Genomic DNA, 25,669 nt, shown 5'->3' with positions numbered 1-25,669 from the left:
AAATTGAGAAAAAGAAGAGAAAAATAATGATAAATATAAGAGCTATCTCACATGTTCACTTCCCCATATCACATACCCCACTTGGTCACTTGCCTAAATTTACTAAAAGTAAAAATAGATAACAAATGAGTGATACACTCCAAAACGAAAATAGATAATAATTGACCGGGACGGAGGGAGTATGTCTTAGCTTAATACGGCTTTTAAACCCAATTAAAATAGAGATAAAGATATAAAAAGTTCGTGAAAGGTCTCAAGAAGACAGGTCGTGAGCAAGACCATTTGTAAAATATATGTTTTAGATCTACAATTTTAAGTCTCTGTTTTATAACGACCGTGATTGTTTTGTCATTAACAAATACTCCCTTCTATTTACCATATTTTACATTTGCTTTTGCTGGGTATTTGAGTAGCTCACTTGCATGTGGGGCGATTTTGATGCTGATCTGATTTGAACTCAGATCATGAACATCCTCTTTCATGACTTTGCCAACTAAATTAGTTGATATTTACAAAATTCTTAATGTCGTCGCTAATGTGTTCATGACGGGATGTAATTTGTCATTTTTAGTTTAAGCCAATAAAAATGTATGTATTCTCCTCACTCACAAATCGAAATCATGTAATTTATTTTTTAATTGGGAAATGAAGCGCAAGATCAACATATGTGAAGGAAAATTCGAACTTGGACCTGTTTGGCTATTATCACGTTAACATTCTTTGTCTCCTTTAGTCATCCACCATTGCATAATATGTTGGTTGTCAAGTTATAGCTATGGACTTAACCCTAGAGGAAGTAAACAATGGAAAATTTGGGATATTTGGTTTAATTAATTTCATTTTTTTTATATTTAGTCGGATGAAAATTCCGAGATCATGGATAGAGAAAGTCTCTAATTAACATCGATAAATAAAGAAAGCGTCCACTAATTTCGAAAATCACTAGATTAAATTTGCGGAAAATGTAAGAATCAGAAAAACATGTCGAAAAATCGTTAAGACGATTAAATTCTTAAGGAATTTATCAGCTCATCTAACTTCTTAGAAGATGAGCCATCCTTCTCTACAACATTTCTTGCCATTAATCCTATCTCTTTCGCTCTTTTTCGAGCTAATCTTCCACTCTCTTCACCCATCAACTCCTTCACTCCACTACTAATGGCATTACACCCATATACCACACCCTCCTCTCGTACCTCGTCGAGTGTCGAATCCATGGCTAACCCTGCCTTCAAGACATTCACCACTAATTTGGCATTTAGGGGTTGTTCCGCGCCAATTGGCCAAGTCAATATGGGTACGCCCATAGACAAGCTCTCTAGAACCGAGTTCCAACCACAATGACTTAAATACCCTCCGATTGCTGGATGGGCTAATATACTCCTTTGATCCACCCATTCCCTTATCACTAACCCTCTACCTTTCACCCTTTCCTCCCATCCCTCCGGTGGTGTCCAACTAATCGAGCGAACGACCCAGATGAACGGGTGACCAGCCGAGTCTAGTCCCTGCGCAATCTCGTGTAATGCCATTAGTAGCGGAGTGACGGAGTTAATGAGTGGAGAGAGTGGAAGACTAGCTCAAAAACGGGCTGAAGAAATAGGTTTAATGGCAAGAAATGCTGTAAAGAAAGATGGTTCATCTTCTGTGAAGTTGGATAATATGATCAACTCTTTAAAGGAGTACACTACTACAGTGCTACATGATTGTTGAAATGTTCCAGTAATACGAGATGGGTCTGGCCTTACCCGCGGTGGAGGAGAGAAGTCTAACTCACAAGCCCAAGAATGCTCTTATCTCCCAAAACCAATTGGCAATGGGAGAAACACCCCTAGGCCTTATAAGATAGACAATCTCTCTCTTTTTCACCGATGTGGGACTCACAAGTGGATTTATACTCCAACACACCCCCTCACTTGTGAGCCCACTTAAAGATCGGTGCGGAGGGACTGGACATCCTCCACAGGCCGTCCACAGTGCTCACTCGACCCGAGGGACTGGACTTCCTCATGCTGAAACCGGAGGGACTGGACATCCTCACGGCGGATCGGTGCACATAAAGGCTCAGTTTTAAACACGAGACCCAGGTCTTTTTTTTTGCCTTGGGCTCTGATACCATGTTAAGATTATAGAGGAGGAAGGAATTCATAAATGATAACTGTATTATTGAATGATGTGATTTGATGACAATACATAGACGATATATATAATAGATGACGATACTGTAAACCCTAGACGGTGGCCGCCCTAATGGGCCTAATATTGGACTTATTATCCTAATACCCTCCCGCAATCGTAAATGCAGTATATGGAACGAACTTTACGATTGGAGAAATACAAAGAAAATATAAAAAGAAATCGTCCTCTATTCTTCATCTTCGTGAATAGACAAGAAAATCAAAATCTTCATCTCTTTTCCATCTTCATTAATTTCTTCGCAAGGTTGGTAAGATAAACGAGTATTAAGACTCGTTAGAAATTTCTTCGAACAAGAACGTTAATTTTTTCGGACTTGTCGAAAATGAGTTAATTTGCAGGAACCCTAATCGAACCTGACAAATATCAATAAAACAGAAATTATCCGTTAATTTCAAAATTTGGAGAACGTTGATCTTTTCGAACTCCAAATATATCAATTTAAATACCACCTTGAAGAAGAGAATTTAAATCAAATTTCAAAAGAAAAGGAAGAGATTGCTTCTTTCTTTTTTTTTTTTAAATATTTTGGCAAAAGAAGTCCGTGGGAATATGACAAATATCGATCTACCGAAAACATCCGTTTGAATGTTGGAACGGCAAGAAATAAATAGCACCTTCATTGATAACTTCAATGATGTTATCAAATTGCCATTACACCAATCATTGGACATTTGGACGAATAAATTTCTACCCTTTTTTTTTTTTTTTTTTTTTAGAAATTGATAACGAAAATCACGCCGGTGAGCGCTATATAATTTCGCCCACCGGCAGAAAGCGGAAGCAATTTTAGAGTCCTCAAGAAAGAGGCTCTGATACCATGTTAAGATTATAGAGGAGGAAGGAATTCATAAATGATAACTGTATTATTGAATGATGTGATTTGATGACAATACATAGACGATATATATAATAGATGACGATACTGTAAACCCTAGACGGTGGCCGCCCTAATGGGCCTAATATTGGACTTATTATCCTAATACGGTTTCCACTTTTTTTTTTTTTTTTTTTTTTTAAAAAAAAAACTGGTTCTTACAATTTTAGCAAATTTAAATACAGGTTTTGTTGAAGATTATCGGAATTAGTGGATGCTTTCTAAATTTGTCCATGTTAATTAAAGACCGTCTTTGTTTATGATACCGAAATACAACTCTTATCACTACTTTATAGGTATTAAGTTTTAAATTTTTTTTATATTAGGTACTAATTTGTAAAAAATGTGTTTTATTAGGTATATTAAGTAACAATTTCTCACTTATTTTATTCATCCATTTCTCTTATCACTAAACCTCACCTAACTCACAATTACTTATTTAATTCGTAATTATTCATTTCTCTCTCCAATCCACAAAATCCACCATCTTCCTTTATTCATTCTTTAATCATCTCCTAAAAATCTTGTGCCCACATCAAAAGGGAAGAAAACCTTCAATAGGAAGGAGTAGTTTATGCCAATTTTATTTTATTTTAATGAAAAAATTACAATTATGAATTTAATTAAAAGACTAGAGTTTAATTATAATAATATATTCATTGAAAAGATAATAATGTAACTTTACCTTATTTAGCTATATGTCTTTTGGAGAAAAAATTAAGAGAATTTTTATTCTCTTAGCAGTAGAGGGGATTCCACCCGTTATAGACTTGTAAGTTAACTTACAACTATTGATTTTGTTTTATAATAAAGTGAGCCTAAACTTGTAAGCAATTTCTAAGTTTTATAATAAGATTTTCGATTTTTGTTTCAAAAATTTTGATTTGTGAGCTTTACCATAAAGATTCCAGGCTCATCTACTTATATAAATATTAAAAGGTTAAACTTTAAAAAAAATCGAAAAAATACACACGAGCTTAGTTAGATATAGGTTGGTTATAATCCTATTTGTACATTTCACGTCATTCATAACCATTTTATAATTATTATGGAAAAACCGCTTCCAGAAATGAATATGACTTTTGGGATCCAAAATAATTCATCTATTATTTTGGTGTCAAATAAGGGAAAGGGGATTTGAACGTATGGGTTATTATCACGAATTCACGATACCTCCATCATCTTAACCATTAGGTTAAGACTAGAGCTGGCAAGCCTGGCTCGGCCCGACCCGAGGACGACCTGCAATCCCACGTGACCCGATGACCTATGACCCGAACTCGACTTAATATAAACCTGATATGATATAGATCCGATTAAATTGATGACGCGACAAATTATTAAACTTAATATTGATCAAAATAAACAAATAATGAGTGAAAATTAAACACATTGGTTAAAATTTGAAGTAATGCATTACTAACCTTATACTGTACTTCTTAATAACAGACCCAAACACGATCTGACCTTACACATCACTAGGTTTGGTGTCAGGCTCCGCCCGGGCCAATTTTTAGGAAATAAAATTACGTTATACTTGTTAACTCATACATTTACAATTTATAATGAAATGTAAAATTTATCAACCAAATTATGAGACACATTTACTGCTTGCGCGATTAATATTATTACTTTCACTACTCCCGCGCTCATTACCGTTTCTTTCACTACTTCACATTTAATAATGTTAATTTCACTACTCCCTTTTTTTTGGTACCATTACTTTCACTACTCCCGTTGCTATTATTGTTACTTTTAGACTCATATGAGTAATTACTATCATCATATCATATAATATATTATATTAAAGCAGAAACCGTATGCCACATGTCATCTATCTATTCATTTCACCACGTGTCAATTTTTAGGAAATAAAATTACGTTAGACTTGTTAACTCATACATTTACAATTTATAATGAAATGTAAAATTTATCAACCAAATTATGAGACACATTTACTGCTTGCGCGATTAATATTATTACTTTCACTACTCCCGCGCTCATTACCGTTTCTTTCACTACTTCACATTTAATAATGTTAATTTCACTACTCCCTTTTTTTTGTTACCATTACTTTCACTACTCCCGCTGTTATTATTGTTACTTTTAGACTCATATGAGTAATTACTCTCATCATATCATATCATATATTATATTAAAGCAGAAATCGTATGCCACATGTCATCTATCTATTCATTTCACCACGTGTCAATTTTTAGGAAATAAAATTACGTTAGACTTGTTAACTCATACATTTACAATTTATAATGAAATGTAAAATTTATCAACCAAATTATGAGACACATTTACTGCTTGTGCGATTAATATTATTACTTTCACTACTCCCGCTCTCATTACCTTTTCTTTTACTTCTTCACATTTAATAATGTTAATTTCACTACTCCCTTTTTTTTTGTTACCATTACTTTCACTACTCCCGTTGCTATTATTGTTACTTTTAGGGGTTGTTTGGTTGATCAAGGAACTTAATTTTCATAGGAAAATGCAATTCATGGGAATTAAGTTCCCTCATCCAATTCGGGTGAATTTCGGAAAAGTGTTTGGTTGCTCATGTAGGAATTAAATTCCACAGGAACTTCCAATGACCAAGGGGGAGTAGGTAAGCAACTTCCCACATCATGTAGGCATTGGAAGTTCCTGGGAAGTGCTAATTCCTACATTTTCCAAAAATTACGGCAACCAAACAACCCATGTTTTTCAAAATCATGGGATTTTTCAATGCCTATGTTTTCTTAGTGGCAACCAAACGACCCCTTAGACTCATATGAGTAATTACTATCATCATATCATATAATATATTATATTAAAGCAGAAACCGTATGCCACGTGTCATCTATCTATTCATTTCACCACGTGTCAATTTTTAGGAAATAAAATTACGTTAGACTTGTTAACTCATACATTTACAATTTATAATGAAATGTAAAATTTATCAACCAAATTATGAGACACATTTACTGCTTGCGCGATTAATATTATTACTTTCACTACTCCCGCGCTCATTACCGTTTCTTTCACTACTTCACATTTAATAATGTTAATTTCACTACTCCTTTTTTTTGTTACCATTACTTTCACTACTCCCGCTGTTATTATTGTTACTTTTAGACTCATATGAGTAATTACTATCATCATATCATATCACATATTATATTAAAGCAGAAACCGTATGCCACGTGTCATCTATCTATTCATTTCACCACGTGTCAAATTATGGCGTCTTTAGACTATGTCAATTATTAATTTTCATATTACCTAAAATATATTCCTATTGAAAAGGAAACAAACAATCACATGCATAGTAAAATTTCATATATAAAAAAAATGTTTATCATTTAATATTCAACGTAAATATGGAAATACAATCAAAGTAATGATAGTGTTGAACAAGCACCAAAAATCTCGAATTATATTGTGAACAAATTATACTCGCACGTGATCTTCTTTAACCATATTTAGCTTAGTTTGGGACATTTTCCATATCTTCTAGATTTCAAATTTTCGTCTTCAGTTCATTTTAAAATTTAGCATGCATTAAAAGTTATTACTCCGTATAGAATTATAGTGCTCTGCAAACAAGAAAATAACTTTGAAGTTTTCAATTATTGATTGAAAGGAATGTAGAATGAACAAACGTAGATCCGCAAACATGGTTCAAAGATAATTAATAAGGCAGCTTTACCTGCAGAATGTAGATATCGAGCAGCCTCTGCTTTTTAATCTCTTCTTTCGTCTGGTAATTATTTTGTCTTTTCTATGTTTATGACTTTAATTTTAATTATTTCATATAGGAATAATGTTTTGCATTCATAATTAGATTTTCGGGAATGTGATGATGACTTCAATTATTGCTTTAATAATTAAATGTTACTCGGTATTAGTTCTATGATTTTATTATTATGGTTATTTTTCTGTGACATGAATTATATTCCGTGTAAGAACAATGAATGATGTCTAATTAGACTTGATTAACAACCGTATACGAGTTGTAGTTTAAAAGAATAAAAGTCATGTGTAATGTACTAATGTGTGACGTTGAAAGGAAATGTTTTGACTAAGATAAATGAATAAGTTCTATTTTTAACAAGATGTTCATGATCGCCTGTGACCTTGGCATAGGAGTATGGAACGGATGATGTTATAAACGAATGCTAGATGTTATAAATTTAACCTATTAAAGAACAATTAAATCCACGATCCACACTATTATAGTAAATCTTGCGCGAGACGGTCTCACAATGTAAGATAGTCCTATTATATAAAAAGATAAGTTATTTATTAGTATTAATAAACAAACGTTTTATAAAATAATGGACCGTTCACGGTGTGATACCATCTTATATTTAGAATTTTGTTACGAAAAAATATATGTATTCAGAGAAGAAATTGATGGAGTAGTTTACACCCTCACAACTTGGTGAACACTACAATTCATAGACCGGGAATGGCAGAGGCCTTTGTCTATGTTTCACTTTATCTTTTACTTAATTTTGAAAAATTTCCTTAACTATGTACTTCTATCAAATGTCATGAATAATATTAGCCATTAATAAATCACTGCATTTTGACTAATATTCTGTAAATGAAATTGTTACCATATATTTCTGGGTAAAATATTATTACCATATATTTCTGGGTATAATTGATATTTTACGTTAGTTTCATCTCCATCATTATAAGATTCCTTTTTTAATGCATAACTCAGCCACAACTCCAAGAGTCAAATGCGGATGAATATATGATGAGCAATAACTACTAATTTAAATATTTTACATCCATCCTCCGTTCCATATTATATGACATTTTTGTTTGAAGTGAGCCTTTGACTTTCATTTTTACAAATATATTAGTCTAAAAATTATAAAAATTATACCATAAATTCTCTTATGAAAAGACCTTTCAAATGAGTATACATTTCATTATGTTCACTCTTATATTTTACTTTCTTTATTCCAATCAATTCTATAAATTTGATTAAAATATGACTCACATCTATTCAACAAATGTATAAAAATGCTTAGAATGGAGGAAGTAAGAGACATTGAAGAAAAAAAGGAGTAATTAATTAATATAACTCTAAAAATGAGAAATGACATATAAAAAAACAGAAAGAGTAATTAGTTACTATATTCACTTCCTAAAATTAAGCGGATTCTCTATCTCACCGAGATGGCGAGATATCTTATTCAAATGTAGATTTAATGCAACACTATAATTACGGCCTAAAAAGAAGCGGGTGAGATATCGTATTCAAATGTAGATTTAATGCAACTCTATAATTACGGCCTAACAAGAGGCGGATGGTTTACCTTGGCATTGGACTGGGTAAAGCCTACCCTTAAACCTAAATTTTAATGTACCAAAAAATAATTACGACCTAAAGTTTTTGGTACAAATTATTAGCATAAATTTCATTGTTGATCGTTGCTCTTTACATATATGATGGTTAATGGCTTAATGCAACGTTTTCGTGATTTATTTATCATTCTTTGTGTTTTCTTTTTAATGTAGGGGCAAGAAGCGAGAGAAAAAAGATTGTACATCAGATGTACTACCTTATACTAAATGACTTTTTGAGTTTTTGTGTATTTTTTTCGAGTAATATAGTGTTTATAAATTACATTTTAATTTTATGATTTCAAAAATTAAATTTTTTTGAGCTTAAAATGTAATTTTTTTGAGTTATATGTAACTTTTTGAGATTAAAGTTGAAGTAAATAAACTCAAAAACTTTATAATAAAACTCAAAATTTTTAGATTAAAACTCAAAAACTTTATCTTAATGCTCAAAAATAATACCATCTGATGTACTACATCAGATGCATAATCCACTTATTGCTAGAAGCGATAAGATTGAAAGTGTGACTAAAGACAACTATACGCGAATACATGTATAATTTTTTTTGGCCTAATTAACCACCTTAAATTTCTATTTACAGAAACTCCTACACAGTATTAGAGTTCAGAGATACTCATACTCATACTCATACTCATACTCATACTCATACTCATACTCATACTCATACTCATACTGTGTAGGAGTTCCTGTAAATAGAAGGTAGATACTCATACTGTGTAGGAGTTCCTGTAAATAGAAATTTAAGGTGGTTAATTAGGCCAAAAAAAATTATACATGTATTCGCGTATAGTTGTCTTTAGTCACACTTTCAATCTTATCGCTTCTAGCAATAAGTGGAGTATTAGAGTTTACGGATTGGGGTGGTCGTTGTTGGGTCATAAGGGAGGTGAGAGAGTGGTGTGAGGCGGTGGTTGTGGATTAGGAGGGATGGAGGGGTGATGCGGGAGAGTGGTGATGGGTGAAGGGCGAAGGGCGCATGGGCGATGTGGTGGTGCAAGGGGGAAGGGGACATGGCGGTGGTGTGCTGGGTCGAGTAGAACAGGGGATGTGACGAGAAAGAAATATGCAATAAGGACATGGGGTGGTATGGATTGAAGAGGACGCGAACGAAGGGTGGGATGAAAAAATTACAAAGATAATGTTTGAAAATAAAATTGTATATGAAATAGAATAAGTTGTATATGAAAAATCAATGACCATTTTTATATTAAAGAGATTAATTCAATAAAATGACATTCGACTAAATGCACATAAATGAGTTTATATATATATATATATATATATATATATATATATATATATATATATATATATATATATATATATATATATATATATATATATATATATATATATATAGCAATTAAAATTACATTATCATATATACACAAATATAAATATTATTGATAATGCAATTTCGAAGATCGTCCGTGCTGACACGAGTTCAAAAGCTAGTATTTACTAATCCAAGGTTACTACAATTACTTTATCAAATTTAATTTTTTAATCAGTTGATTATCCAATTTTATGGAATATACAGATTATGCAATATTGTATCTTTTGAAACAATTTTGATTTATTTTCTTTTACCTAATTAGTTTCCAAAACATAATCTATATTATATTATATTACATTATATTATATTATATTATATTATATTATATTATATTATATTATATTATATTATATTATATTATATTATATTATATTATATTATATTATATTATATTATATTATATTATATTATAAACAATTAACATCTTTATACATTTATTTACTTTTTAATAGTTTGCGAAATATAATGACATACTTATATTATATTTATGCATGTTAAATAATTAATATCGTTATACTAATTAATATCATAAGTGGGGCATGTTTATTGTAAGGAAAATCGTCATACTCTGGTAATCTCTCTAAATTTATATAATTCAACCAAAATTATATAACATTTACATTGAAATCTCTGGTTCAGGTCCATCACACATCGCTATTGTAATACCCGTCCTTTTAGGGACCCGTTGACTGACGTTGACCGACCTTAGACGCGTACCTTGACCTTCGGAAATCTTACGAGCAATGGTTGGTGACGGTGTGAGCTTTAGTTAGTGTGTAACTCGATCTAGCGGAGGCTACTCGATCGAGTAGCTTGGGAACTCGATTGAGTAACGTGTTTACAACGGGGATTTATAAATCGTGTTTCGTATAACCGCAAATCATTTCCGCCTCTCTTCCCTAAACCTAGATGTCGTCTCTCTTTCTTCCCTTCACCACAGTCCCTTCCATTGGAGTCCTTGAGGATGCTTGTGCCATGGGGATGGGTTGCTTGAGTCGGGTAGCGGTCTTGACGCCGGATTGCTATGCGTAGGTATGTCATCATCATCATCATTGTCGTTGTGTTCAATTAGGGTTGTAGTGGTAGTGATAGATGATTGTACTGTTTGTGTAGGTGTGTTGCGTGGTTGGCTGGTATCATGCGGTTGGCGAAAGGTAGGTTTGCCTACTCAGTATTGTTGGATGCCTAGTGCGTCTTTTGATATGGTTCGGTTGATGTAGTTTCGGTGTGATTGATAGATTGTGGTAATTGGTTGGTGGTTTATTGTTTCGTTTAACATGGTTATGGTGCAGCTGATTGTGATTTATCGTATAACTGTCTGTGATCTTCGGGGTGCGTCCCTGGCTGAGTGGGGTCACTTGCGGGAGTGGCTTCACGCCCTTGATTCGCCTTCTGTGGAATCCGCCACAGAAGGGATGTGCACATTAATGGACATGGGTTATCGCTCGATTTGATTAGCGGGGCTTAGGTGGGAATGACTGCGGTCCCCTCTGGCAGGGACGGTCCAGTGGACAGTCGGTGACGATGATTGATTGGAAGAGATGTGGCTTGTGTGTGTTTTGTTGTATCTATATCGTGTCGGCAGTTGTTGGTGTGTTTTCCTCAGTAACTGACCTCATTTGGTTTTGTCTTCTTATTTGTTTCTGTTGTGTCTGTCGTGATCCCTTATGGTGAGCAGTCAGTCTTAGCAGGTGATGTCTTGGATGATAGTTGGGTGCTTGGCGGGATAAGTCTTTCACGAGTCACGACAGAAGTAGTTCGCATAGCTAATAGTAGTTGGAGTTGTACCTTTTGTATACCTTTAGTTTTGTTAATTACTTGTAATAAATCTTAATTGTTCTTTTATCGACATTTGATGATTACTGTCCTCGGGCAACCGAGATGGTAACACCCTTATATGCTAGGGAAGGTCTTATTAAGGCTCATTGGTATATGGGGGTGTTACAACTATGATTAAAAAGTATATAATATAATTAATTTGTATAGATTTATTTAATTATATTTAAGTCCCTTGTTTTCGAATATATATATATATATATATATATATATATATATATATATATATATATATATATATATATATATATATATATATATATATATATATAGAAATTGCATCAAGTGAGTCTAGGTATCTTAGGTGAGTCTAGCATTTTAATCTCATCCATTAGATCTACTCCTAATCAACGGCTGAGATTAAATCTCAGAAATTATAACAAACGTATAAAAGCTAAGAATTCAAACCTCCCTCTCATAATTCAGTTTCACTTTCTCTCTCCTCCGTCTCTTTCCCTCGCTTTCTCTATCTCTCTCTCTCTAAGTCGAAAATAATCCTCTGAATCAAGCAAACAAACCCTAGGTTCCTGTTTTTTTCTCGCTTTTATCAATTCATTCACAAATCAATCAAATTCGTGTGTTTTCCAGGTTCTCGTTGCTACAATGGATGCAGATTCTACCGACATTAACATGCAAACAGGTAATTTCCGTAATCCTTTCGTTTTCAGTTTTCCTTTTCGCGATTTCATCTGGATTCTATATCGCTGATCATTCGCTATTGTAATTTCATTATTCCGTTGCTTTTCAGTTTTTTAGGTTAATCGATTTTATTTTTGCTTCAATTTTAATGACATCCGTTCACTTCTACTTCAATTTGACGGTCTCCTTTCCTTTGATTATTCTCGTATTTGCTTTTCTCTTAAATATTAGGTGCAATCTCCTTGTATTTGTTGTTTTTCCTATCGAATTTTCATATTTGCGTTCTCCTCTGCTTCTGCTTACAATCGCAGTTGCTTTATCGTCACATTCCGTCAATTTTGATTAATTTGTCTTTATTCTTTGCTTTTCGCTTTTTAGGTTAATCGATTTTCTGTTTGCTTCAATTTTAATGAAATCCGTTCACTTCTACTTCAATTTACGGTCTCCTTTCCTTTGATTATACTCGTAGTAGCTTTTGTCTTAAATATTAGGTCAAATATCCTTGTATTTGTTGATTTTCTCGTTCAATTTAGGTCAAATTTCATTATATTTGACCTCTTTTCCTGTCTTGTATATTCCTGTTCCCTGTCTTTATATTCTGTTACTGCTGTCAATGCTTACGCTCGACTTTGTTACAATATCAATGTTACTGTAACACAATCACATATATTCATTTCCATTGCACATATAACATATGTTGTACCACTTCTGGATGTCCTCTTGTTCTGTTGTTACTTCAACGTACTTTAGTTTCTTGTTCTAAATTGTAGTCTAGCCTCTTCGCATATTTCCTGTTCTCCCGTCCATCCTTATGTCACTACATTGTCATAGTACTAGTATTATCAGAATAATGTTACTCTTTGTAATACCACCATTGTATTTCGGTCACTAATACTCGTATTTTCCTTTTTGTATTACGACTCAATCTTGTCACTCAACCCCATTCTACGCCAATTGTCCAAGAGCAACCCAATCCTCAACCAAATAATCAGCTTGTTCTATCTCACACGCCTAATGGAGGTGAGCGCTGGATGCGTGTGGTTGAGCACAAGTTTAGACCTACCATTGGTGCAGTTTTCGCCTCCCTTGAGGCTGGAATCAAGTTCTACGAGGTTTATGCTCGGGCATGTGGATTTACCCCTCGGAAGCACATTTAAAAACACTACGAGGTGGTGTTGCACACCAAACATTCGTAGTCCGAAACCGTCAAGGATTCAGGGAATCTAAACCGAAACAAATGCGTCCCCGAACCAAGGATGATGAGAATATGGGTGATGGTTCGTCCACAAATAGTACATTACACGGTGAGTTAAAATCACAAGAATTGGATGCCGAGCGTACGTCGATTTGCCCTTCTACATGGCCTTGATGGCCCAAATATGATTGACGAGTTTTCAAGTCCACAATCATCGTCTCACCTCTCGTCTGTAGAATAGAGATCTCGATAAGATTTCACGATCCCTTGATATATTCCAGAAGACGCTTATCTTGGACAACTCCAAGTTGAATATTGGCGCTGGATTGACCTTTAGACAGGTTAAGGAACTTGTCAATGGGTATGAAAATATCGGTGCTACATTGATAGATTTTAAGAACTTTCAAAGAGATATCAAGTGCTACATTGGGTTAAGAGATGCTGACCTTTTCATCGATCGACTTGAGAAACTCAAAGCGACCCAACCCCAGTTCTACTTCGCCTATGATGTTGATCCGCAAAACCGTCTAACAAAGTTCTTTTGGGCTGATGCTACATGTATTAGAAACTACTCATTCTTTGGGGATGCTGTGAGCTTCGACCCTACTTACGGAACCAACAAGTATGATATGGTTTTTACACCATTCACAGGTTAATCACCACAGAAAGTCGGTGTTGTTTGCGGTTGTCTCTGTTACACGAGGATGACATCTCCTTCCAATGGACCTTTCAAAGATTTCTTGACCGCCATGGGACAAAAAGAGCCGCAATTCATGATCACGGATCAATGCCCTGGCATAAAGAAGGTAATAGTGTGACAATGTTATCAGAATGAGACTTACTTAAATTTACTCACTTGCTCTTTCCCTATCACTGGTCAATATCACGTTCGACTTGCTATTTCATTATGACCGGCATACAACAAGCTTTCCCTTCTGTTTTCAAGACAGCTAGGCATCGTTATTGTATGTGGCATATTACACAAAAGATCACAGACAAAGTTGGTTCAAGACTCTGCAGAGACACGGACTTCCTTCCTCGCTTCAACGCCGTTGTTTGGGACCCGATATGGAGCCGTCGGAGTTCGAAGAGAAGTGGCGGAAAGGTCATTTCGTTTTCGAGCCTGGAAGATAATGATTGGTTGACTACAATGTTCGACGACGACACCATTGGATTCCCGCCTACCATCGTGACCTTGCCTTAGGCCGCATATTAAGAACAACACAACATCGAAAGTACAAATTCGTTTTTCAAGCGCTATGAGAATCACTTTGGTACACACGGTCGAATTTTGGATGAGGTAAACAACTCTTTTTCATTCCTTACGATCTTAGGAATGTTGTATGTTACAAAGTACCATTGTTTCATTGTTACATAAATAATTTATTGCGAATCCTTGTTGCATTAAAACCAGGTTCCAAATCGCTATGGACCAGCGGCGCTATACACGAAGGTGCGATGATTATAACAAATACCACTCATTCCCCGAGCTTAAGACAGAATTACCTATAGAAAAGCATGGCGCTATTATATACACACATGTTGTGTTCAAGGTGTTTCAAGAAGAAGTAATGGCTGCCGATTCATGTGGTGTTGATGACTTTGAGAAGAAGGAGCATGTGCGCATAATTCATGTAATCGATCTTTGAGATGACATGAATTTTCAAGGTGAGGTTGGACCTTAGAAGCACGGAGATGCGATGCGAGTGTAAACTGTTCGAAAGAATTGGATTACTCTGCATATTCTCGTGGGTGTACAAGGGCAAAGGAATTGGGCGAATACTAAGCAAGTACATTGTAGATCGTTGGCTAAATAACACACACGCAGCAAACAAATGTTTGATTCAAAACATTATTACAAAGGATTTTGACTTGTTACAAGAATTGTTTTACTGATAACATTGTAACCATAATTTCTTATAGTAACATTGTCACCATGATAAACAAAAGAACTTTCTTTTTTTACTTCTAGGCTTGATTCGAATGGGAATGTCATTGAGGATTCATATATGGCTACGTCGATAACGAGACATTTGTGCAACGTATGGTCGAGTTCCGTCGATAGTTGGTGTTCTCAAACTTTACCTGCTTGAACACACGGAAGAGTTAGCATCCCTCCTAGTTGAGTTCCGGCAGAAGTTGTGTATTGAACCGCTTACAAAAGACCAAGAGATGGAGATGTCTTGTTGGGCTGCTCGTCGTCCAAGTCACTATCCACCCTCCGAACAAGCACGCAACAAGGGCGTGAGGAAAAAGATTGAAGTCGGCTAAACAAAGGCCATTGAAAAAGCGACCAAGCCAAAGAGGCTATGTGCATACTTTGCAAAGAAAGAGTTACCCACGACAGAGAACATGCCCTCTTCGCATAGGCGATGTAGGCTGCCGAGAAAGCAACTAAAAAGAAAAAGATTGATACTTTGTTATGATGTTACAAAGAATATTGTGACCTTAGCAATAATTAGTAGGATTTTGTGTTCTTTGTGACAATAATATATCACAAAGAAAAAAAAAAAAGTAGAATTGTGTGTTGTTGTGGCAATAACATGTCACAGAAAAAAGTCATTCGATTTTCCTACATCATAGTTAACATTTTATACAAAGACTTACAACATTTTATACAAAGAATAAATATTGTTTTAGGACCATTGTCCGTCCGTTTTAGGAGCATATTTCCTAAGTTTTACAAAGAATAAATGTTATACAATTTGTTATACGATTTGTTTTGTTTAAGCAAAAGGGTTTAGGGTTGGATTAGGCGGCTCCGCGAAGCGGTTCCGCCTAATCCAACCCTAAACCCTTTTCCGTCCCGTTTTAGGAGCGTTTTTCCCCAGATTTAAATCCCGTCCACGACAGGGTATCACCCGTCCTTCCCTAGGGTTTAGTTTTGGTTTTTTGCACCACGATTTATTAAGGAAAAGGGTTTAGGGTTGGATTAGGCGGCTCCACGAAGCGGTGCCGCCTAATCCAACCCTAAACCTTTTTCCGTCCCGTTTAGGAGCGTTTTTCCCCAAATTTAAATCCCGTCCACGATGTATCGGCCGTCCTTCCCTAGGGTTTAGTTTTGGTTTTTTTTGCACCACGATTTTTTAAGGAGAAGGGTTTAGGGTTGGATTAGGCGGCTCCGCGAAGCGGTGCCGCCTAATCCAACCCTAAACCCTTTTTCGCCCCGTTTTAGGAGCGTTTTTCCCCAAATTTAAATCCCGTCCACGACAGTATCACCCGTCCTTCCCTAGGGTTTAGTTTTGGTTTTATCAGTAACACTTGTTGTACTACGAACAACCTTTGTTTAAGGAAAAGGGTTTAGGGTTGGATTAGGCGGCTCCGCGGGCTCACGCCCGCCTAACATAACCCTAAACCCTTTTCCGTCCCGTTTAGGAGCGTTTTTCCCCGATTTAAATCCCGTCCACGACTGGGTATCACCCGTCCTTCCCTAGGGTTTAGTTTTGGTTTTTTTGCACCACGATTTATTAAGGAAAAAGGTTTAGGGTTGGATTCGGCGGCTCCCGCGGCGGTGCCGCCTAATCCAACCCTAAACCCTTTTCCGTCACGTTTTAGGAGCGTTTTCCCCAAATTTAAATCCCGTCCACGACAGGGTATCAGCCGTCCTTCCCTAGGGTTTAGTTTTGGTTTTTTTGCACCACGATTTTTTAAGGAAAAGGGTTTAGGGTTGGATTAGGCGGCTCCGCGAAGCGGTTCCGCCTAATCCAACCCTAAACCCTTTTCCGTCCCGTTTTAGGAGCGTTTTTCCCCAAATTTAAATCCCGTCCACGCCAGGGTATCACCCGTCCTTCCTTAGGGTTTAGTTTTGGTATTATTGTAACACTGTTGTACTACGAACAACCATTGTTTAAGGAAAAGGGTTTAGGGTTGGATTAGGCGGCTCCGCGGCTTGCTCCGCCTAATCCAACCCTAAACCCTTTTCCGTCCCGTTTTAGGAGCGTTTTTCCCCAAATTTAAATCCCGTCCACGACAGGGTATCACCCGTCCTTCCCTAGGGTTTAGTTTTGGTTTTTTTGCACCACGATTTATTAAGGAAAAGGGTTTAGGGTTGGATTAGGCGGCTCCGCGAAGCGGTGCCGCCTAATCCAAACCTAAACCCTTTTCCGTCCCGTTTTAGGAGCGTTTTTCCCCAAATTTAAATCCCGTCCACGACAGGGTATCGGCCGTCCTTCCCTAGGGTTTAGTTTTGGTTTTTTTTGCACCACGATTTTTTAAGGAGAAGGGTTTAGGGTTGGATTAGGCGGCTCATGCGGCGGTGCCGCCTAATCCAACCCTAAACCCTTTTCGCCCCGTTTTAGGAGCGTTTTTCCCCAAATTTAAATCCCGTCCACGACAGGGTATCACCCGTCCTTCCCTAGGGTTTAGTTTTGGTTTTACTGTAACACTGTTGTACTACGAACAACCTTTGTTTAAGGAAAAGGGTTTAGGGTTGGATTAGGCGGCTCCGCGAAGCGGTTCCGCCTAATCCAACCCTAAACCCTTTTCCATCCCGTTTAGGAGCGTTTTTCCCCAAATTTAAATCCCGTCCACGACAGGGTATCACCCGTCCTTCCTTAGGGTTTAGTTTTGGTTTTTTTGCACCACGATTTATTAAGGAAAAAGGTTTAGGGTTGGATTAGGCGGCTCCGCGAAGCGTGCGCCTAATCCAACCCTAAACCTTTTTCCGTCCCGTTTAGGAGCGTTTTTCCCCAAATTTAAATCCCGTCCCACGACAGGGTATCACTTTATCCTTCCCTAGGGTTTAGTTTTGGTTTTTTTGCACCACGATTTTTTTTAAGGAAAAGGGTTTAGGGTTGGATTAGGCGGCTCCGCGGCGCCCGCCTAATCCAACCCTAAACCCTTTTCCGTCCCGTTTTAGGAGCGTTTTTCCCCAAATTTAAATCCCGTCCACGACAGGTATCACCCGTCCTTCCCTAGGGTTTAGTTTTGGTTTTACTGTAACACTGTTGTACTACGAACAACCTTTGTTTAAGGAAAAGGGTTTAGGGTTGGATTAGGCGGCTCCGCGAAGCGGTTTCGCCTAATCCAACCCTAAACCCTTTTCCGTCCCGTTTTAGGAGCGTTTTTCCCCAGATTTAAATCCCGTCCACGACAGGGTATCACCCGTCCTTCCCTAGGGTTTAGTTTTGGTTTTTTTGCACCACGATTTATTAAGGAAAAGGGTTTAGGGTTGGATTAGGCGGCTCCGCGAAGCGGTGCCGCCTAATCCAACCCTAAACCCTTTTCCGTCACGTTTTAGGAGCGTTTTTCCCCAAATTTAAATCCCGTCCACGACAGGGTATCAGCCGTCCTTCCCTAGGGTTTAGTTTTGGTTTTTTTGCACCACAATTTTTTAAGGAAAAGGGTTTAGGGTTTGATTAGGCGGCTCCGCGAAGCGGTGCCGCCTAATCCAACCCTAAACCCTTTTCCGTCCCGTTTTAGGAGCGTTTTTCCCAAATTTAAATCCCGTCCACGACAGGGTATCACCCGTCCTTCCCTAGGGTTTAGTTTTGGTTTTACTTTGTAACACCGTTGTACTACGAATAACCTTTGTTTAAGGAAAAGGGTTTAGGGTTGGATTAGGCGGCTCCGCGCCGCCTAATCCAACCCTAAACCCTTTTCCGTCCCGTTTAGGAGCATATTTCCTAAGTTTTACAAAGAATAAAGATGTTATACAATTTGTTATACGATTTGTTTTGTTTAAGCAAAGGGTTTAGGGTTGGATTAGGCGGCTCGCGCCGGCGGTGCCGCCTAATCCAACCCTAAACCCTTTTCCGTCCCGTTTTAGGTTAGTTTTTACCCAAATTTAAATCCCGTCCACGTCCACGACAGTTAGCTCCCGTCCTTCCCTAGGGTTTAGTTTGGTTTTATCGTGTGATGTTGTACTACGAACAACCTTTGTTTAAGGAAAAGGGTTTAGGGTTGGATTAGGCGGCTCCGCGAAGCGGTGCCGCCTAATCCAACCCTAAACCCTTTTCCGTCCCGTTTTAGGAGCGTTTTTCCCCAAATTTAAATCCCGTACACGACAGGGTATCACCCGTCCTTACCTAGGGTTTAGTTTTGGTTTTACTGTAACACTGTTGTACTACGAACAACCTTTGTTTAAGGAAAAGGGTTTAGGGTTGGATTAGGCGGCTCCGCAAAGCGGTGCCGCCTAATCCAACCCTAAACCCTTTTCCGTCCCGTTTTAGGAGCGTTTTTCCCCAAATTTAAATCCTGTCGTATGTTTTAGGAGTGTTTTTCCCCAAATTTAAATCCCGTCCACAACAGGTTAGCTCCCGTCCTTCCCTAGGGTTTAGTTTGGTTTTACTGTAACAGTGTTGTACTACGAATAACCTTTGTTTAAGGAAAAGGGTTTAGGGTTGGATTAGGCGGCTCTGCGAAGCGGTGCCGCCTAATCCAACCCTAAACCCTTTTCCGTTCCGTTTTAGGAGCGTTTTATGACAATTTTAAACATAGTTACATAATCGTTGTTCAATTTGATATACCACAATTCTAATAGTAAATTGGACAATTAACCGAATTAAGATGTCATTCATTAAAAACAAGTGTTACAAACACTGATTAAAAACGAAATACTTAGAAACAATAATAGTTAACTTAAATATAAGTCATCACAAAGAAGCATAAAATCGTAATAAAGAAAGGAAATATTAAATCTTTTACTCCCTTCTTAGTCGTTTATTCACAGGAGGAGAATGAACGCTGCTTTCGCCCTCTAGCAACTCCTTTTTTAGATTATTCCTGTAACCTTCCATCTCTTCAATAGCTTTGACAACAAGAGGCCACTTCCTGTTAATCGAAGGGTTGAGTTTAGCATATGACTCCCTAAGAGCTGTAACACCAAGGAGAAATTGACGGTCTAAATCAAATTTCATGTATTTCTTGACTTATTTTCTTCTAGTAGTTTCCCAATACACTTGTTTTCCGCCATCAGAAACTTGATATGAGCTTCAACATTGTTCAAGTCATTTTCAAGCACTTGTACTCGTTCTAGCATTTCTATTACCTTACTATCGATGATATAACCCGCTTCAAGTAATGAATCTCTATGCCTTGTCATTTCTTCCAGTTCAAACTTGGTGTCTTCTAGTTTCCTTTGAATTCGTTCCATTTTTCTCTTGCTGCAACAAAAAAAAAAAAAAAAACCTATTAAAACAGAAAAATAAACTGTTTTCCCTAAATTAGAGAAAACAAAATCTATTTATAAACAAACATAAACTGTTTTCCCTCAATTAGAGCAAGGTAGCCATATAATAAATGAAATTTTAGCAACAGTTGTAATATTAAACCATCCATAATCTTTATAGATATTTAATATTACAAAAGATTAAAAAAAATTAGACATGAAAAACCTTTGAATTTGTCTTGGCTTATTTTTTTGTTTAGAAAATGAAGTGTAAATGTTGAATGAAAATGAGATTATTTATAGATAATTGAAAAAAACAAAACAGTTTTAAAAAATAAAATAAAAAAAAATAACTGCCTTGAAAAATGTCACTTTGAACAAAGTGAAAAACTGTTTTAGAAAGATAACTGCTGCAGATTGTAGAATTCAAAGCGTCAAAACCGTCTGTTACAGTAACATAATTGTGTTTTTTTAAAATGAGATTATTTATAGATTATTGTAAAAAACAAAACAGTTATTTTTTTAAAAAAAAAAATTAACTGCTTTAAAAACCACTTTTATTAACTGCTTTGAAAACTGTTTTTAAATGATGATTGATGTTAACCACGTGCATGTTCTCCATAATTAAGTCCATTATAAATGCTTTTGCACAGTGGTGGAGAATTCAAAGCGTCAAAATCTTTTATTATAATTTTCATTTATTACTATCACAAAGATTATTACAAAGAACATTATTTTCATTTTGTCTCGACTTTTTTTGTTTAAAAAAAAAACACTAACATTTTAAAAACTGTTTTCAAAATTAAATGCTTTAAAAAAACATTTAATTTTTGAATTCCAAAAGACAAAATAAGACATGAAATTTATCCAACCCATGTTTCGTTTTCCCTATGAAATGCAGTTATAACAGCTGCAAGAGTGAAGAATTCAAAACGTCAAATTATGTTTTCTCTTTTCACTTTTGAAACTGTCACACATCATTCATGAAACATAGTTAATGAATTCTGCATATAATAAGTTACTGTCACACAAAGAAACAAACTTATTTGTAATATATTCCAAAATATTCCAAAATATGTTCCTCTGTCTATGACAGCCACTATTACGTTGTTAAAGTAACATTGTTTTAGAGTACATCACTTGATTTTCACTTTAAAACGAAGTACATGCATTTCGGTGTTGAGTGGCTTCGGTTCATTCTCAATCGGTGGTTCTTTGTCTGACAATTCATCTTCCGTTGCCTTCCCTTTGAGCATTCTAGCGGCTTCCCTCCTTGCAGCTATATCAAGCCAGATTGTTTTCTTTGATTTTTTGAAGATTTCAACAAATATTCAACAATTCAGCCCGTATTTTGTTGATGTCACCATGAGCAAACATGCAAAGAATTTGGGAAGCACATGCCCGCCGATAAAATGTGTTGTTGAGCAAAGAAGACTTGTTTCCATATCCCAAAAAATTGGAGACGGCTGTCATAGTGATACAGGCTGACTCTTCAAATACGGAAGCCCGTTTCTGCCATTTAAACTTCACATTTACCACAGGATAGCGGAGCATTTCAGTTACCCTCACGTCGCCCTTTGTGTCCAGGTAGTCACTCATGCAACCTACCATTGAAAAGTAACATTAATTTCCTTTTACTATCAATTAAGAAATCGAGTAATCAACAATGTTACAAAGATAGGTGTAACAAGAACACTGAAACAACATAAAAATGTTACAAAGATATACGTATTCTTTGTAACACTAAATCAAATCAAATCGTAAACATACAATTTGACAACTTAGGGGACTTATCACGCCATTGCGATGTCGTAAGTGAATGAAGACTCCCAGTTAGCATACGATTGATTGTCGATCACACTAATCTCTTTGTTGAGGAAATTAATACACACACGAAGTAGTGATAGCCACCAAACAAGGTATAAAAATAAGTTCGGATCAAGTCCATAATTTGCCTTGCTCGCGTTGATGAAATTATCCCAAATTTCAAACAACTCGTTCTTTATATCAGACTGTTCACTATCCTCCTGCATCACAGCCAGTAGAGCATGTTGTAGTTTTTTAAAAAAAAAAATAAAAAAAAAATGTAAGGATTAAATTTCCCTTGTAAAAGAATCATATGTTATTGAACAGAAGCAGACATTTAACACCGATGCAACTTACCATGTGACCTAGTCCTAAGTAAAGTATGGTTGGCCCTGCTGCCCTTGTGCCTCTTTTGCTGTTCTCGACATAATTCAAGAGTAGAGACCAGCATTCAAACGCCATCCAATTTGTGTGACTCCTAGGACGTAGTGAGAGTATATCACTATATCAGCTCTTGTCAACCTCCTGTTGTCTCCAAACGCAGCCAGGATCTCACTGTTACAGAACCATAAGAGTCAGATTACTCAAGAGTTTTCGCAGAAACAGTGTAACATAAATAGTGTTTAAAAAACACTTTTACAAAAACAATGTAACAGTAACACTTTCACAGTAACAACAAGTATTTTACCTTTTGTGGAAGTTAATATCATCCATAAACGCATAATCAAGAACGTGCCTTCTCAGATTAGTTGTACTGGACAGCAGTTTTTGATTTGCTCTCATAAATTCAGAGATTAGGAATATATCACCGTCAATTTCACCGTGACCTAGAGAACATCCCATAGCATCATCTTTATGAAATTTAAATATTATCTCCTCATCTTCACCAATTGCTCTAGGAGAACGCTTGTAAGCAACCGACTTCACCCTCGGCTGTTTGGGCTCTTCCTCCTTTTGTTTCTCCTGTGGCTTCTCCTTTTTTTCCTCTTCCTTTTTTTCCCCTTCCTTTTTTTCCTTCTTCTCTTCCACCTTCTTTTTGCACTTTTCCTTCATTGTTCCTTTCATTCCTGAATTTTGATATCCTCCCTTGCACCTCTTTTCGTACTTGATTCAAGTCGCTAAGAACAAGTATTGCACATATTTCAAAGACGGTACAACATTCTTTTCCGTTCATCCCCAAACTCGAGTCAAAACCTTCCCCGTGTAGAAAGCCATGTGCATCATCATGAAAACCCCACAATCCACATTTTTTGCAATGCTCGCCATTTAAATTTCACATTCTACAAAGGGGAAACTTTCCACTTTTGAGCCTTTTGCAATTTGCATTTCGACAACATTTTCCCCATGATATTTGCCTCGCACAAAAAGTAATACATTCATTATCGTATCTATGTTATCAGAATAATTATTTCCAAAATTTTTAATGGAAATTTAAAAGTATAACATTGTTCTTGTAAGTAGAGAAACTTACCGCAATTCTTGCCATTTTTGCTTTTCGGATCCGGCATATAAGGGTTTGTTGTCTAGGTAATCAACGGTTTGCGACATGAAATTTATGCAAGCACGTAAAAGTGGTCCTCCGTAATGAGTGGAATGAATATCTCGCAATTAAGCGGATATATATCATTGCTAAACAGAACTTCTATACACTCTACTTATATAAGAATAAAAAAAAAAAAATATTAACAAAAGAATGTGGTTTACCATATCACAAATCGAAATTGACTCGGGTTGTATTTGATCCATTGTGTGAAGGACAGCAAAACTTCACCTTCTAAATGTCTGTTTTGAACGGGTTTTCCAACGGACATAGTTGCTAATGCGTCCTACAAAAATAAATATAAATACAAAGTCATTAAACATTATAGAAACACAAAATCAATAAGAATAAAAATTTATTTATTACAAAGAATAACATACGATTGACCCAAGCCCGTGAAGATCCTCAATGGTGTATCACTTGTCGCCTTTCTCGAGATGAGGTCATTGAGCAACATTGACCAACATTCAATCACCATTATATAAATAAGCTCACCAAGAGCCAATGAAATTAAATCTTCCCTTGGAATGAAGTGATACTTCCCATACGAGACAAGCCTTTCCTCGTTGGACAATGAGATGTAATAGTCGAACACCTTTTAATAGAGTAACATTTAATAAGAATAACTATTCAAATGAAATAGTATTCACTTGCAAAGTAAAACGTTTTGTTTATCACAGTGCAAGAGTAAATAAAGTACTCACGTATCTGAGAGGTTCTCGTCATCGTCGATAAAACAATAGTCAATTGTTTCTTTCCTAACTTCAAGAATAGGCGCCATTATCCCCTTGTGTTTTATCATAGTCTTGGACACAAGTGTTAGATCCGGAGCTGGTAGGCCACATTCGATTGTGCAGCCGTAGCGAGGATCCATCACGCGCATCCAGTCTTCAGTTGTTTCGACATGTAACAAATAGTGGTCGCCAGTATCTTCGTCGTAATTGTCATATAGGATCTCATCACTGCAATCATCGACAATCGATTAATATAGCTATATGTAGAAAGCTTCTTTTTTCATCATCGTCGTCATCTTCTGCTACCTGACTGCACTGAGTAGTTATTGGTTCTTCGTCGCCAACTGTCTCATCATCAGCCCCACTGGGTTTTTCTCCTTCCTCGCCTTTGTCATCATTCCCATCGGCGTCTTCATTACCAGTTGCTTCATCCTCCTTATCATTATCTTCGTTTATATCGCCAAAGACCTTTGTCTTCATCTTTATCATCATCGTTCTCTTCATCTGGTTTTTCATTCCCATCATCCTCTTCTTCATCTTTATCGTCATCTTCCTTTTCATTTCCCTCACTGGTTGGTTGGTCATCAACCTGGCCTGATGCATCATCATCGGCCTCTTCCTTGTTATCTGTGGCACAAGTAATTGAATTGAATATAAATTACTAATGTTTTTCGGACCAACAATGCCTCATAGTTATACTAACAGTGTTATCAGAATTTGCTACTTCAATTACCTTCAAGATCCTTCTTCACCGCCTCGATCGTTGGGTTCTCTTGACTTGGCCCGATGCATCATCTTCGGCCTCTTCCTTGTCATCTCGTGTAGAGATAATTGAATATATATATATATATATATATATATATATATATATATATATATATATATATATATATATATATATATATATATATATATCATCAAACTTCGATAAAACTACGACACGAATAAATAAGTTTATAATAAAGATGTTACGATAAGAATAAAGCTAACAATGTGTTACATCGCTAATACAACGAGTGCAA

The 25,669-nt window shown here is 36.2% G+C and overlaps 1 protein-coding gene across 1 annotated transcript; it reads right to left on the bottom strand.

The window, feature by feature from the left end:
• Positions 1-1,004: 1,004 nt before the first annotated feature.
• On the bottom strand, positions 1,005-1,532 carry LOC141623485 (UDP-glycosyltransferase 73B1-like). Its single transcript, XM_074439588.1, has one exon. It carries the CDS (start codon positions 1,530-1,532, stop codon positions 1,005-1,007), a length of 528 nt encoding a protein of 175 aa, XP_074295689.1.
• Positions 1,533-25,669: the final 24,137 nt, after the last annotated feature.

Source organism: Silene latifolia, chromosome X, assembly GCF_048544455.1.
Source record: "Silene latifolia isolate original U9 population chromosome X, ASM4854445v1, whole genome shotgun sequence".
Classification (NCBI taxonomy): domain Eukaryota; kingdom Viridiplantae; phylum Streptophyta; class Magnoliopsida; order Caryophyllales; family Caryophyllaceae; genus Silene; species Silene latifolia.
The sequence above is the reverse complement of the archived record's forward strand: the minus strand, read 5'-3'. Positions and strand labels throughout refer to the sequence as shown.

Coding starts and splice junctions, on each gene's coding strand:
- LOC141623485 (XM_074439588.1), bottom strand. CDS start 1,532: ATGGCATTACACGAGATTGCGCAGGGACTAGACTCGGCTGGTCACCCG.